Here is a 16,991-nt window from a genome sequence, read left to right as displayed (position 1 = left end):
TGGACAATAATTTGTGAAAAACTTTGTTGATTACATTATTTTAAGAGACAATCTAAATTAAAGATTTCATACCAAGGAACTGTATCAGATTATGAGAGTCCCATTGACGTTTACAAAATAATAGCAAATATGTTTTTATTGTTTCCAGGGGGGAACAGAAAACAAGAAGTTATATATTCCCTTGAACACAGATATGACAGGAGAGAAACAGTCGGTGTTAATCATAGCACTATTTTGACATGGAGTGATGGAACACTTAGTGTAGTGGACGTGTACTTATGTCTGCCATTTACACACTATACATTCACACAGTAACAAGGTAAAACATACCCACAGACCAAGTTTCTTTCATCTGAGAAAAATATCCTTCAAATCTATTTTTGATTATGAACTAAGAAATACATTCACTATCATGATTCCATAAATGTCCAACACAAGGACAGGTGTCATGGACAATGTACCCCTTCCTGCTGCAAGTGAAAGTAAACCCACGACAATGTACATTCACTTAACAAATGTTGAGATTCAAACAAATGAATTGCTAATGGCTGTGTTACTTTATCATCAGTTATCAGCAACATAAAGAACAAAGGGTAGGGTAATTTGATCATGGCTGGTATGTCAATATCAAAACCAAATCTAGATCATGAAGATAACAAAACTTCTTATCAATTAAGTAGAGGCCTATCCAGTGAGGATGTGTTGAGCAGACAATTCAGGTGCTCTCCAGAGTTCATGAACTGACTACTCAGTACAAACAACATGAAAGCACACATTAATCAGATGAAGTAATTACATGTAAGGTTGTCTTGGTTAATTTGAAAGTGAAACAAATTCTCTCAACATAAGTGACCTTCATACGTTTAACAGAATGTAGATACATTGAAGTCTATAGTGAATTTATCTTTTTGCTTGTTGGTTGTTTAACACCGCACTCAGAAATATTCCAGTGGCCTGTAAATAACCAAATCTGTACCAAACAATCCAGTGAGTGAGTGAGTAGGGTTTAAGCCACTTCTTAACAGTATTCCAGTTATATCGCAGTGTCAGCTTAATTTGGGCGGAAAGCGCGAAGTGATGCAGGTCTCAGACGTTTACCACTTGGGTGAAACCCACGAGCACGGGTATGGTGCTGACAAACCGAGAAACATAATCGAGGCGAACAGGGATTCGAACCCACAATCATAGGTTTCTGGCGTGCCCAAGGGACACAACTTTGCACAGCGAATCGCGGCACCTTAGATGAGTAGGCCACCCGTGCCCCAGACAATCCAGTGATTGATACTGCTAACGAGTCACGACTGGGCAAGAGGACTATCAGCCAAGTCGCTGAGCCAGACCACCCAGTCTATTTGGCTGCCTCTTGCAAGCAGCATTAGGTCTCGAGGTTACCAATTCTACCGTGAACCCCCATGGGGTGGTGTATCTACCTGTAAAGAACACACCAAATTTGTAAATTGTCATGGACATCCAGAAATCAACCTCCAAGTTGGCAATGACACAAGAAAGGCTGCATTCAGATGAAGTAATATAAGTAGCTCACATTTAGTAACTTTGTTATAATAATCATGATTTCAGCATTCAGTCTTAGCATGTTAAAGAAAACAATGTCATCCAGAGATGTGAGTGCATAGGAAATCATATTCTGTGCCCTGCACGTGATACAACATGATTCCATTATCAAAGGACAGATTATACAAAACTTTTATTACCAGGAAAACATTGCCTCTCGCCAACTCTATCCATGAATACTTTCAAAATTCAAACAAATCCATTTTATTTTTAGAAAAGGAGCTTAGAAGTTTGTAAATAGGGTGCAGAGGAAATCAAATTAAAAGCGAACCACAGCTGTAATGTTTTGAATGAGGGTATGAAACTTGTGGAGTGGGTGGGGTGAGCGCTTTTGGTATTGGTGGCGTCCTAAAAGCATCCAAGTATGAAACAAGTGTGATGTACAAAAAGCATTATGGGAACTCATTGTGAGCTCAGGTCAATGTGCAGTACTGACACAACACAACAGCAGACAATTTATATCACAATATCATTTGCCACATTTCTTAAATTCACATGAAACAAGAGATCTGATATGAAACAGTTCTTAAAAAACATAATGGACTAAAAATAAGAAGCAACACACTTCCTTTCTCTGTGCCCCTTGTCAAGTTATTGGGAAACATGTGACAATGTACCAAAAATGAATCGCGATTTGTTTCCTTGGTAATTACAATATATGAACTACATGTAGAGGTTGAAATAAATAAATGATAGTATTTTGATCATACTTGTGTGCTGCTAATAATCTGGGTATGCATTCCGACATGATTCAATTGCAACACAGACAAAGCATAAATCTGCAGATGTATTAACACTGGGACTAAGGGGAACTGTTTTGCTGGACTTTTACATACATAACCTTGTAAAACAACATCAGTGAAAAATGGGTTGACCAACCCTGGCAGCTCTATGCCAAATTAACAAAAAAATAGGTTCTGCAGCTCACCTTTCAACTGTGGTGTCACAATGGTGGCGAAAATATATGGTGATGTCACATAATTAATTCTTGCTCTGTTCAAATTTGTGTTGTTAGTTCTTTATCTTTCTGTATAAGGATGTTATTGACATGCTGGGTGTACACGGCAGGAATCAAGGGTGATGTTTGGTTCTTGTTGAACACAACACTCGGCAATATTCCACCCATATGCCGATGGCCTGTAAATGTATGAGCCTATCAGACAATCGATAATGTCAGCAACAATCACTCCATCAGGATACGATGACACACAATCAGCCGAAGATAACGAGGATCAACAGAAACAACAAACCTTTCTACACAACTGACAACCTTACATCATTTTCATTGCACACTTATACATGAGTAACATGCTTTGTAGAGGGTCAAACACACACATTCATCGTGATAATCACCCACTCGTGGTTTGGGGTTACGCGAAAAAGGGGTGAAAAGATGCATCTGTGAAGCATGTTTTCATACGATGAAACGATACACGATACATATTTTACTGTATCAATACCATACACTTTCTAAAATACATTATTTACCACTCGTTTAATAAATAGTGTTTCAAGTTCACTACTAAAAATAGCCCCTACAAACGTGCCTACAGCTAGCTTTTCCTTTTAAACCTGCTCTGAAATGATAATAGTCAAGAAGTTTCCACACGTTTTGATGAGAATATGCAAATCGCAAACTATGTATCATGATACATACCGTGTCGTAACCTTTGTGTATCGTTTCACCCCTACAGAAAAACATGCATTTTGAGAGTATTTTTCAGTATGTTAAAGTGAAGGTCAAACCAAAGCATATTACGAATTATGGAACACAGTGTGAGTCCATTAGTATCTAATTACCAAATTTGAAATGAAAGTGAGTTAACAGGGCTTTCAATGAGGTTGCAGTGGAGCCATGGTGTAAAAGGGATTCCCGTCTTCGCATATGTATGTATCCTTGGTGGGAAATGCATGTGGAGTATCAACTTCAGGTGGTTCCTGAGATTATGTTTACGACAGACAATGGGCGACACATGACAGACAAACAGGCCATGACATAAGCTCACTTGACTTGCATTCAGGTGAGCTACAACACATGAAAGGTAAAAATCTACAGCATCAAATATGAATATAACAGCAAATATTTTACTACCCTAATCTACAGCAAAAGGTAAAAAAATTATTTTGTCTCTATGTTTATAATGTAGTCATTTTCAAACAGTAATGATGTACCAAAGTTCAAATATATACAGTATGACAAGCCAGTATGACTTGTAAAAATCGGACAGACCAGGCATCTTCATTATGTTCATAAGTCAAATTAACAGGTTAACAAGTTGAAGGCAAGTGCTTAGGATGCTAATTATAAATACACTGACATACAACACAGATTTACAAACAGTTGCATGGAGATATAACCAGATAAAACACTTTAACGGGAACAAGGGCTGTCATCAGCACTGTCATAGACGCTTCATAACAATGTCTACTGATCATTTGCTGATCATGGTAGTAACAATCAGATGCGATATCTCCCAAACATGGTGAAGGCATTTCTCTTTCCGAAAAGAAATATTTATAGATTAACAAATAAATTTAAACTTGAAAAGCTAACAGGAAAATCATTTGGTATTTGCAGCTTTCAGTCAAGAAGTTTAATTGTATATAGAAGATGCCGAGATGTAGGGCTACTGTTACAAACAAGTATAGCCTCTACATAATACAAAGAAATATTAGAGACAAGAGTAAGGATAAGTATCAAAATTATGTCTGGAGCCTTGTTGTTGTTAACATGTTGAGTCTATTTTTTTCTAACAAAAATATATCTAAGCAGGGTTAGAACATAACATTAGACCGCCAGCCTGGGCTAGTACAAATTCCCTTGGCATGGTACAAACTCCTGTGGGACGGTACAAATTCCTGTGGGATAGTACAAACTCCTGTGGGATGGTACAAATTCCTGCGGGATGGTACAAACTCATGTGGGATAGTACAAACTCCTGTGGGACGGTACAAATTCCTGCGGGATGGTACAAACTCCTGTTGGACAGTCCAAATTCCTGTGGGATAGTACAAATTCCTGTGGGATGGTACAAATTCCTGCGGGATGGTACAAACTCATGTGGGATAGTACAAACTCCTGTGGGACGGTAAAAATTCCTTTGGGATAGAACAAATTCCTGTGGGACGGTACAAATTCCTGTGGGACGGTACAAATTCCTGCGGGACGGTACAAACTCCTGTGGGACAGTACAAATTCCTGCAGGATGGTACAAACTCCTGCAGGATGGTACAAATCTCCTGCAGGATAGTACAAATTTCCCCATTGTTTTAACATTACAAGGGCATTCATTTTATCTTTACCCAGACTAGTAAGGTTTTTGTGTTTTGTTCCAACCCTGTTAAGGACTATGTAATTATTCTGACCATGATGAAAGCCTGAAACATGCATCAAATCAGCACAAATAATCATGTTTTGTTCTTATTTTGGGCTATGACTTTGTCCAGGAACTTTTCTAGGTCCCGGTGTGATCTGTAGCAGTTGTTCTCGATGCTCAGGGTCAGCTCAGGCAGCATGAGTTGAATCAGGAGAAACACCTTCTCTCTGAACTCCTCCAAGCACACATCGGGAGACCGACACAGACTAACACAAGTTTCAAATACAGGCACCCCAGAGTTAACCCCCAATAAAGTCAAACTCTCCAACTCCATGCTCAGCTCTTCGGAGTCTTTCACATCATCCTCTGCCTCAGCCTGCTGCAACAGCAGGATAATGTCATCAACAATTCTTGAAAAGTGTCGCCCCTCGGGGGCAACCTTTGATAGCACTGGTTGTAACCTTGGAAACAGGTGGCAGAACAGGGTGTGAAGTTTCGTCTGCAGATTGGACAGGTACAGACAATGACGCACGAATCTTCGTTCATGAGCTTGTAGTGAGTTTTTGCCACTGACTGATACCACACTGCACTCGCTATGAGACCTGGAGTGGCGTTTCCTTCTGGCAGGGCTCTTTGATCTGACACAACATTGACAGGAGGAACTATTTTTTCTGCCTGCCTTTAAACGTTTGCTTCTAGATGAGCCACCCTTTTCGTGGCACTTGTGAGTGTCCTGGGAATGACTTTGAAACACTTTGCTTTCAACAAGTTCTGTTTCAGGCTTCTTGATCTGTGGCTGTGCTTCCCTTTTATCAATCACCTCAGCAAAATATTTTGGTGGAGAATTTTTAATGCTTGATTTCCGCTCACACTTTTTCAGCTTCAACACAAGGGGTGGACTACCATTACTGTTCGTCTTATTCGTGAGGTCACTGGGAATAACAGTAAAACGATGACTATCACAAGAAAATTGCGGACTTTTTGTATGACCAGAGACATGATTGTCGTGTTCATGACGTGGACTTTCCTCACAACAACTCTCACTCTGTGAACCAGCGCCTGAGTCACTGGCACCTATTTCACAGCCATTCCGAGACACATAACCAGTGCTGTCACAGTCAACACCTGCAGACAAAGTCCGCTCAATACACAGATTTCCACCATCAGGCTTTTTGCCCAAACCAATACCTGAACATGAATCAATCTTGCTTGTGACCAGTTCCCCGCCGGCAGATTCCAACTGATGGCAGCCATTACTTCTCACCGACTTTTCCCGTTCTGAGGCAGAAAGAGAAGCTAGGCAGTGCTTGCTGCCTGTTTTCTTGGATCTATGATTGTCTTTGGGAGTGAAAACATATGTTTCCAATAAGGAATTGCACATTTTATCACCGACTGTATTTGATTTAGGATATGATTGTTTCTTGAATTTCACTGATGATTGATGAGAATCCCCAACTGATTTTGATTGGTGACTGAGTGAAGCGTCCCCTCCCTGCACAGAGGCAGTGGTGGTATCTGGGAGCTGTAGGCTAGGGGTGAGTTCAGGGGGATGTTCATGGAAATTACCATCCAGGTGTTGAGAGTAGGGCATGTCTGGGGGCCAACAATTACTGCTGGAGAAGTCATCTTGGATGTTGGGTGGCGAGTCATCACCACTAAGGCATCCTTCACTCTCTTCTTCCAACATCATGTCCTTTCCCATCCCCACAGACGCATCACATCCAGGGGACACAACTCCGCTGTCATCTGTCTGGCTGCCAGGGCTGAGGCTCTTCTTACAGCGGACCCATCGTTTGCGGGAGTATTTCTTTAAGACTGCCTTATATGCATGAAATCGCTGTCGGGTGGTGGACTTCATACGCCTGCTGACTAGATTTGCTGGGTTCATCTGAGTTGACAGTGGAGATGGATAGGACGAGAAGGGAGACAACTCAGTGTCAGTATCGCTGTTGTTGTTTGTATCTACCAACATCACCTCATCTTCAGTGTCACTGTCTCCGTCCCCATCCTTGGACTGGTTCAGCCAGGCTTCAAACGCCTGTTCAAAAGCACCAGATTCTGATGGCAAACTCATTATGTTCACTTTAAAAGTTTAGTTTTCACATTTCCTATGTATTCTCAGTACTACCGTTCATATGATGGAAACTTGATTTAGATGTAGAGTTCACATGATTTTGGAGCGGGTAAAGCTGACAACTTTCACATATTGAAAGGGTGTGTGAGAAGAATTTGGTAGAAATGGTAGATGTCCTGGATGTATCACCTTGCCACTGCAAACAAAAACAAAAAACAAATTATACAACTTTGTAAGTACATTCTCATGGTGAAAAGAGATACATTTGTGTTTGTCAGGCAGTGTTTGAAATAAAATAAACTGCCAGGCTATCATCAAGACAAGACTTTAGAAGCTGCAGGCCCTGACTTAACTTGACAAGCCCCTTAATTTTTTAGGACCCCCCCCCCCCCCACACACACACACAAATTTGAAACTACGGCCCGACACAAGATCTACCTGCCACAGGCCTATGGGCAAGCACACCACTGTTGTCAGGCGTGGTTTTGTTTTACTAAACAGAACAGTTTACAACCAATTCCCAACACGACCAGGGTCTAGTAATATTTCTATTCTAAAGTCTGAAAATGATGCCAACATATGGGAATTGATGACTGCAAGGTTTTACCTTGACCCACAAAACCAGGGGTCCCAAATAATTAATGTCAGGGTCCTGTAAGGTATTGGAATATTGTAATGCAAAGTATTGTAAGATTTGATAATTACTTTAATTAAAAGGCCTTTATTTTTCTTGTCAAGTATTTGGTACTATGAATATTAATGTGCATCCCTAAGGATGCAATATTTGTTTTGTTTTTCTGTGTCCATTCTATACATATGTGCGTACTGGACACAGATTCATACATCATGTAAGACCCAGGATGACTGGGAGACTTAACTGATTGATGGTGTAAAATATTTCTATCATAACTTATCATGTTGTTTTGTGTATGACACTGTCAGAAAATGATAAGTTTTTACACCTTACACATAATTGTTTGCTACAAGGTTCCATCTATGAATGGTAAAAGTCCACAAGAAAATGTCACTAGTCCACCCTGAATTTAACTATTCTTTAGTATGTTAATTTCGCACCCTGATTCATGTTCAAGATCAAAGTTTCAAAAAAGTGCCTGCCTGTTGGTCCCCATGGCTTGTAGATATTTTGCTGGGGCCATAGTTTCAAATTTGAGCAAGTCCTTATGGCCCACAGCAAATTAATGTGCCTATTTATTTGTCACAATAAGCTGCAGTTTTAATAAATGGGGGCTTGAAGAGTTCAGTCAGGGCATGTAGCTTCAAAAGACCGCGTGTCCTGATGATGACTGGCAATTTTTCTACAGCTGCACACAGAAACATTTGTTTTCGGCTCATCACTGAACAGTTGCAGCTTCCTTTTATCATGATATGTTTTCCTGACGGTTGTCACACCCACAGAACTCAAACTGAAGGCAACAACTTTGATGCATATTTATCAGAGACATCTTTTTCCTGTAAACAATGGATACATAATTGTGCATCATGTCCAGTAGTGATTCCAGTAAAATACAGTGTATCATTCACGTTTCATTTGAACTGCAATGCAATCATATCCTGTAAGACAGGACTCCAATAATCTGGATGTTGCTCTTTCCAATTGTGGTGAGTTGTCTTGTTGGAACATAAATTGTCACAGGGGCAGAAAGTGAATTTACTATAAGGTTTGAGATTTGCTAAATTTGGATGGGAAAGGGTTGGCTAAAGACAATGAAATACTGCCTCAACTACTGAAATGTCATCGTACATGAAAATACTGATGTATCAATAAAAACACATGTTTAAGAATATCAATACTAAATTAACAATCCACTGCCACAGAAATCTTAACATTCATTAAGTTTACCCTGGTAAAGATTGACAATGAGGAGGCAGAAAATTGTAATTTTAACATAAAAGGATCGGCCTAGTTCATAATTGCAGGTCGACATAGGTAACTTGTGTCTATACACATACAGAATTATTATTAATTGATAAATTAATATATTGGGCTTCTGGGTCAATATATATCGATACTAATTTTCCAATAACGATAGCACTAGCTTTAACCATGCCAAAATCCTGCTATAAGCTATCAAAACATCCTCACAAGACGACATGGCATTGTCACAGTTAAGTAAAATTACCAAGCTGTTGACAAAGAATTAATCAAGTGCTGCCAAAGCCCATGTTGCTGTATTTTACTTTTTATATCAATTTAATTAATTTGTATCTATCTTGACTGGTATCATCTTATTCTGGTTGCAACATACAGCTAATTATAGCAGCATCTCTTCACCGAGACACTTGTCCCAGTAGTCCAGACAGTTCACTATATGGGGCATTTTGGCTGAAAACAAGACTGTTCACATTAACTTGGTTCCACTGAAATGATTACTTCCTTGTCCAGACATTCCACATCCTAAACCTAAACAGGAATAAGAACAGTCATTTTGTGTCATCGTGTATCACTGTTCAATAACATCAAATCATACTTTTCATGACTAATTTAAGAAGCAAGAACATGCCTTTGTATGGATTGACAACATAAAGTGGTATATCGACCTACTACCAACACACGGCGATAATGATATTATGGCAGTGGTTTTTACAAGAGATTAATGGCACAAGAACATTAACCTTTGATAAACCATTGTTATCATAACCTATTTTGACAATTTATGAATACCATTCAGTCAAAAGAATATCCGCCACAATTACTCAGATAACTGGTTACGGTTTAATGAGAATTCATAACCATTTGAAAAATATACAAACTGATGTTCGATTTCAAAGTTTTACAATTAATAATCGTTTGAAGTTTATTATTGCTAAAATGTATTATTTGCCCATCAATAAAGTCAATGACATAAATCATGTATACCATGGCAATAACACTTCAGTCGCATTTGTTTGTAACATCATATTTTTGTATGGTTAAGGAGTTTTACGGTTAAACTTAAAAAAGTCTGTTGGGCAGCCCCAGGCGAATTCTACGATTCCACTGAAAGGTTACCACAGAATTGCAGGAACATCACTGAATTTGCTTCTCTTTTTCAACAATCAATACACCAATTTTCATTATTTATAAACTTTTCTATCGCATTTTGCACTCGAATGATGCACAAACACTTAACTTTCAAATCAAAATATGAATTCTACAATAAAACACTATTTGAAATACCTAATTCTCATTCATAAATGTTCTTGTGGTGTAATGACAACATAAACTATGCTTACATCAAACCATAATCATGTCCATTTATACCCCATATTTCAACACTGAACACATTGACTTACAATTCAGGGGTTTATATCAATATTTCTTTTAACATCATGTTCATACATATGCCAAAACATACCCGATAACAATACTTTATGAAATATTTCATACTACAATCAGTGGTTATAATTAAAAGCTTATTGCCTTTGGTGATAAAATCAGTTTGTTTACAAAAGAAACCAATAACACTGGAAAAAATATACATACTAGTGATAGCACTTGCAAGGACAGTAGTTGTTCATTTATAAACAGAAAGTCTGTATTTGACTTGAAGTTACCTTTCAGGTTTTTAGAACATTACATACATGCTACAGCTAATTGCAAATCCTACATAAGTATGATGTAGTTGAGGTTTCTGTCATGGCAGTGCAAATATTACTTGATATTAATTAAAGGTCAAGCAACAAACAGCCGTCGAAAATATTAAACTAATGAACCTGGGAATCCCTACTGGTCGGAAAGACAATGGGGTTCAGTTGGGAGATCTACATGATACACTTTCAGATCTATTAGTGCAATAGCGATTTCATGTGACGATCAAAATTTCTAAGCTTCAACATTATCAACACTGCAAAATGTATGTCACTAGTAATATTCTGCAAACTTTCACAGCCATGACATCACTTAATAAGCAGAGAATATCCATAGTATTTATATTTTTTCAAAAAACATTAACGTAACCATTTTATCATGATCCAAAGAATACCTCATGTGGGCATCCACCACGTCCAATGTCACATAACTGGCAGATGAGACAAATGCTTAATTCTAGTTAAATGTAGGGGTGAAATGATTCAGCAAGATCAGATTACGACACGTATCACGATACGAATCACAATACCCATGTTTACATGAAATTATGAGGAAACTTCTTGACTACATGTATTTGAGCAGGTTCAAAAGAAAAACCTAGCAGTAGACACATGTTCGTAGCAGCTATTTTATGTAGTGAACTGGAAACGCTATTTACAACACATTTTGCAATATTTGATAGACAAAAATAAATGTGACCGTGTTGCTGCTGCAACAGTGCTCGGTTAACGGCTGCACCCGTGCATGATGTAACGTTTCACAGCTATATGAATGTCATCAATTAGACAGAACATAAAACATGTCAAAGACAGGGAAAGTGAAAGCTTAACCTAATTCTAGTACTCTTACCATATGCGATTTCGGTCCCACAATTTCTTATCATAAATGAAAAACTGCTAAGATGAGTATTTTCGCATAATATAATGCACGTTGAGAAGGCATGTTGGTGATGTAGTTTCCTCTGTATAATAATACAGAAATGGAGTTTTGCTAAAATGAAATGTCATTTAATGCGACATATATTCTGAGCAATTCAAGAACATCAAATATGGCATTATTCATATTTAATTAATCATAGGAGTTTATGTCAAATGGAATACCACACTAGTTTAGCCTCGGATAGACACTATTTAAGTTGTTTCGTCTGTTCTATATTAGTAAAGCGATCACCTGCCAAAATGGAAAATGAATGTCAAGTGAAAATGTAAACATATCCCATCAGAATTTGAGACGGCAAAATAGACTAAATTATCAGCGACAGTTGATTCTATTTCTGTTTTAGGTATTAATACTCACATATAAGGAAATATGTCCGTACAACTTGCAGTCTCTAAGAGAAAATTGATGAAACGGTGAAATTTTAGTCCTATGGCAGCCGCTTCCCAATCGTTTAGAAGGCGCGAACTGCCACCTAGCGGCGACTTCTTCTTCCGGCTTGCACCAGTTTGTGACGTAACTTCCTTCGATCAGGTTCGGTAACTCGCGGCATGTTCACAGGTGCCCTTCGCTGCAAGAAAAAAACGAAAAGAGACTCTCCTTGACCCATGATAAATCAAAATGCAGTACGATTTCAAAGACGAGAAGCAAGCTCAAGAGTACCTCAAAACTCTCGACATTGAATACAGATTTCAGTGTTACAAGGAAAAGGAACCCGAAGGTCTAGGCCTACTAAGCGGCTATTTCTAAAGTTCCACTGAATTTGTTGGAGTGTTACCAATTTAGAATAAATTAGAGCAGTACTTCATTCATAGTGAACTAAAACAGATTCGAAACAAGTTGTCTCCGGGCTCCACGTGCGATACTATGTTTTAGTACTTCCTAAAGAAGTGAACAGATGCATTTGTGTACAATGATTTCTGCTAATTAGGCCTACAGGCTACATGTGACTTATTGTACAAGCTAGTTTTCACTAGTGGAGTGAGAGAGCAACATGGTACTACCACTGCCTAAGCAAATAAAATGCACATAATGACATATACAGATATATCAGGCTTTGAGTGCAAATATGTTCTATTTCAAACTATATATCATGTTATTTTTAATGAAATCTTTGCCCAGACAAAAAATAGAACCTGTAGTGGCTGCCTTGAAGAGACTAAACAATGTCCACTTAGGTACAACAAATGGAAAAAAGCGTTTTCGCTTCAATCGTTTCTACTATGTAATTTGCAATTATTCATTAAACTTACATGATTTAATAAGTGTGTCATTTCTCCTACAGATACATACAAGTGACCAATACAGTTAACTTGGTGTGTGACCTGTGTCACTATAATGTAAGGCAAGGACAACTTAAAAAAAATAAAAACAACTAGTTAAAAGCCCTTGTCTGATTGGTTCATGTGATCTTGATCAAATACTATGTATCCTGCCTGCAAGGGAAATAAATGTCTGAGTGGGAGAATAAATCTCTTACGATATACTGTAATAATTTATTTCTTAATATTTAAACCTAAACAAATGTACATTACATAATTATTTCTTTTGAGTTTAAAAAATTATTCATTGAAGTAATCAACAATGATCAAGTGTGATGGTACAGTGAAAAGACTGTAGTCCGATATTTTCCCCAGTCAGGTTAGATCAAAGACAAAGAATGCACCATTAAAAATCACTTCTCAAGCATCGTAGTGGTCAGTACAAAACCTGATTGAATCCAAGGAATTGAAAAGTCACATCAAAACTTTTGACACTAAATCAAAGATCAATAATCTGTGTACATATATGTGGAAAACATATTCAGCTTTGTTAAAAATTAATACTAAAACCAGTTTTGTAAATTTTAATCATGGTTTGCCATGTAAACGATTGATGCTCCAAATCATAAAGTCCAAATTTGAAATGATGTACAGTACACTACAGTTATAACTCAAAGGGAACACTAATTTTAGTTAGTTATAACTGCAGTTCGTTATATTCACATATACAGCAAATGTCTGGGACTTAAAAAACAGTTATATCTGTCAATTATAGGTGTTTTTGTTATAAACTTAGTTTACTGTATTAAATAATGATGGGTATTAGCCAGACTTTTGTATTGCAATAAAGATTCATGTATCGTGGTAGATACCAAATAATACTGCATGTGTGCTTTGTTATGAACCTCCCTATTACCCGACCCTACCCGGGTACCCGCTAAAGGTCTCAAGAGATAGGTACAAAATGTCTGATTTGGGAAACGTTTGACCGTACTCCTGTATTTAGATACACATGTACATGTCTAAAATGATCTGGTCGTGCATACACTGAAGTTGACTGAAGTTTTATCTTTATGCAAACATCAGAAGTCAGAAGGAATGTGTGCAGAGTCGGAAAGAAATGGGAATATTGTCACTTATAGTGTAACCATAGAGTTCTAGATACTGTTTGCCATCAAACAATATAATCACGTGACTAACCACGGGTCCGGGTAGTCCTGTGGGTACCCGGGTCCTACTCAGTACCCACCCGACCTGAGTACCCGAGTTATCTGTCCCAGCCCTTGTTAAAAGCCATTAAACCCAACTCACTCACTCATTAGTATTTCAAATTGTGTTGTATCGGTATTACTGTGCGCCTCTGGTATTCAACTTCTTCTAATTTTGTAGGATGTCAGCGTCTTGCTGATTTCCTGGATAGCATCAGGAAGGACTTCAAGCAGGCAGCCGCTGTATACAAGACGAACTGTGAGGAGAGCAACTATGGCGTCAGCTGTTACAAGTACGCCAACTATAACATCATGGGAAGAGGTATATGAAATGGCGGTCGTCAGTCCCTCAGTCTTGTTGCTACAGATGTCTCAGATTATACCTACTATGCATCAATGTACTGTCTCTCATGACTTCCACTCTGCGGTATTGTGGGATATGAAATAGTGGCACTCTGTTCCTCCTCTTTGTCATTATCATATTTTTTACATGACAAACCATGATTCACATATACAAAACTTGGTTGAAGCCAAGGAATTGAAAAGACATTTCAATACTATTGACACTAAATCAAAGATCAATAACCTGTGTGCTTATATATTAGTGGTGTGACGATGCACCGATGCATCGATGGATCGTGACTTTTTACTTCTCGATACAAGTATCGATCACAGTTGCACACTAAGTAAAAAATATCGTTTCTCACCTTCATATGTTTGATTTAATAACTGTTCCACTAAACACAAATCAGTAGTGTATGTTAATAGTGGAAACGTAAATATTTTCATTTGTGCATTACTTGACACTGCCAACTGTAAATCATCAGTGGGCCAGGTATTTTGCCATGCTGTCTATGAAAAAGATGGCTTACGCACCACAGATAAGAGCACATGCAAGTATCGTGATACATATCGGATCGTGAGTAAGGTATCATGATACGTATCAGATCTCACAGTTGGTGTATCGTCCCAGCCCTATTATGTAAGGGAAACATATCATTAAGTTAGCCCACGGACATACCAGGCCGTGGTCATAGAACCAGGCATTTCACATTTCAGATAGATATTTCTGGTATTTGTGCTGCCATGTTAAGTAGGGAAAAGTAACTGATCATAACATTTACTGGACAGAAGGTCCGGGTTCGATCCCTGGTCAAGTCATACCAAAAGATATTAAATAAATGTACTTGTGGGGCGGTCCGGTAGCCTAGTGGTTAAAGCATTCGCTGGTCACGCCGAAGACCCGGGCTCGATTCCCAACATGGGTACAATGTGTGAAGCCAATTTCTTGTGTCCCCCGCCGTGATATTGCTAGAATATTGCTAAAAGCGGCGTAAAACCATACTCTCACTCAATAAATGTACTTGTTGATTCCCTGCCTGGCGTTCTGCATTGAGGGACTAAAACAAGGACTGATCAACTCAGAGTCAGTAATGTGTCCTAGTTGGGTATCCATGTTCACATGCGGCATCGCATCTCAGTGGGCTGGCACCATAATACCGGCATAAGTTTGGACTAGTTCAAGCAGCCACACACACACATAAATGCACATTGCTATACAAGTGCAATAATGTTAAATGGGAAATTAAGATCCAACATGGATCGGGAGTGGGAGTGGTTGAGCTTCTCCCCTTTTAGAAGCATACTGATCATGTTGATACACACCCTTTATCTTAATAATTTGGTGACATGTCTTCAACAAAAATAATTTAATTGACTAAATTTTTAATTAACAAATGCATTGTATTTTAAGTGACTCGCCCTAAAAAAAAGCTTGACACCCCCAGCTCAATTACCTAAAGGCTGTATTCACACTTGAAAATAGCCATCCATTTCTCCAAGCGTTGTGCAAGGACCACGAAAATTTTTAGTCAAGTTTAGCCCTATTTATTACACCAGGGCACTTTAAATCTTCAAAGAATAAAAGATGAGTTTTGATCTGTTAATCTAATCTCAACAAAATGACCACAACTACTTTTGCCTGATGAATTATCTCCCTTTCACCATGGCAACCAAATTTTGAATTACTTCAATGTAAATAGAACTGCTTTGTTAATGTAAGAGGCATGTTGTGAACATTTCATGGAAACGTTACTCATTCAAGTTGTACAGATGCTAATTAGTTGAGAGAAAAACCACCAAAATTGTTCCTAATGAAAAAGCATTTTATCCTTTCTAATAGGCTGTCATATACAAATATAAATGAACATATTTCTCATTTAATGATCGAAACATTGCAGGTATGGAAAAGAACGAAAAAGAGGCATTGAAGTATTACAGTAAAGCTTGTGTCCTCGACCATATGCCAGCATGTCACAGTGTGGGCCTGATTCATGGGAGCAAGAAGGTCTGTCCTCCCGATGACATGGGGGCAGCGTTGAAGATGTTCACGAAGGCGTGTGACAAGGACTTCCTTCCCAGCTGCTACTACATCAGCGGCATGTACATCAGGGGCAGTGACCAGGTGCCCAAGGACATGAAGAAAGCGTCCGAGTTCTCCAAGAAGGCATGTGAAATGGGGCATTTGTACGCATGTTCCAACTTGAGTCAGATGTACAGGAGGGGAGAGGGTGTGGAGAAGAGCACCAGCTTGGCGGACAAGTTCGAGAAGAAGGCGCAGGAAATACGGGATGGTCAGACACGAAAGGAAAGAACTATAAAATTTGGTGAATAGGAGTATAGTTTTTATTAGACACAGTTGATGATGGATAACATGCATTTTTAAACTTATTCCTATCTCACATTATGAATTTCTTACTTTTTCTTTCACCGTCTCCGTGGTCTAGTGGTAGGGTGTCCGGCTGGAGAGCGGAAGGTCCAGGGTTCGATCCCCGGCCGTGTCATACCAAAAGACGTTAAAAGATGGTACTTGTTGTTACCCTGTCTGGCGCTCTGCAACAAGGCTAAAACAAGGACTGGTCGGCTCGGAGTCAGTATACTGTGTCTGAGTGGGATATTCATGTTAAACTGCGTCATCAGTGAGCTAGCACTATAAATCGTCATCAGTCCGAAACTTGTACAAGCAGCCACACA

The 16,991-nt window shown here is 38.6% G+C and overlaps 2 protein-coding genes across 2 annotated transcripts; one reads left to right on the top strand and one right to left on the bottom strand.

Moving 5' to 3' along the window:
• Positions 1-1,166: 1,166 nt before the first annotated feature.
• LOC124146259 lies at positions 1,167-11,984 on the bottom strand. The gene is made up of 2 exons (XM_046516460.2): positions 11,849-11,984; positions 1,167-7,159 (listed from the first exon to the last, which is right to left on the bottom strand). Exon 2 carries the CDS (start codon positions 6,961-6,963, stop codon positions 4,981-4,983), a length of 1,983 nt encoding a protein of 660 aa, XP_046372416.1. The 5' UTR covers positions 6,964-7,159; positions 11,849-11,984; the 3' UTR covers positions 1,167-4,980.
• Positions 11,985-12,009: 25 nt separating this feature from the next.
• On the top strand, positions 12,010-16,849 carry LOC124146257 (cytochrome c oxidase assembly factor 7 homolog). The gene is made up of 3 exons (XM_046516457.2): positions 12,010-12,209; positions 14,140-14,280; positions 16,199-16,849. Exons 1-3 carry the CDS (start codon positions 12,110-12,112, stop codon positions 16,630-16,632), a joined length of 675 nt encoding a protein of 224 aa, XP_046372413.1. The 5' UTR covers positions 12,010-12,109; the 3' UTR covers positions 16,633-16,849.
• The last annotated feature ends 142 nt before the right edge of the window (positions 16,850-16,991 follow it).

Source organism: Haliotis rufescens, unplaced genomic scaffold, assembly GCF_023055435.1.
Source record: "Haliotis rufescens isolate VD_foot unplaced genomic scaffold, xgHalRufe1.0.p SCAF_2, whole genome shotgun sequence".
Classification (NCBI taxonomy): Eukaryota; Metazoa; Mollusca; class Gastropoda; order Lepetellida; family Haliotidae; genus Haliotis; species Haliotis rufescens.
Note: the sequence above shows the minus strand (reverse complement) of the source record. Positions and strands in the feature narration are given on the sequence as shown.

What these genes read in the sequence shown, in the direction of transcription:
- LOC124146259 (XM_046516460.2), bottom strand. Translation starts at nt 6,963, where the DNA reads ATGAGTTTGCCATCAGAATCTGGTGCTTTTGAACAGGCGTTTGAAGCC.
- LOC124146257 (XM_046516457.2), top strand. Translation starts at nt 12,110, where the DNA reads ATGCAGTACGATTTCAAAGACGAGAAGCAAGCTCAAGAGTACCTCAAA. An exon ending in CAAGGAAAAGGAACCCGAAG is followed by an intron (nt 12,210 to 14,139) that starts GTCTAGGCCTAC and finishes CTAATTTTGTAG; the next exon opens with GATGTCAGCGTCTTGCTGAT. An exon ending in CTATAACATCATGGGAAGAG is followed by an intron (nt 14,281 to 16,198) that starts GTATATGAAATG and finishes GAAACATTGCAG; the next exon opens with GTATGGAAAAGAACGAAAAA.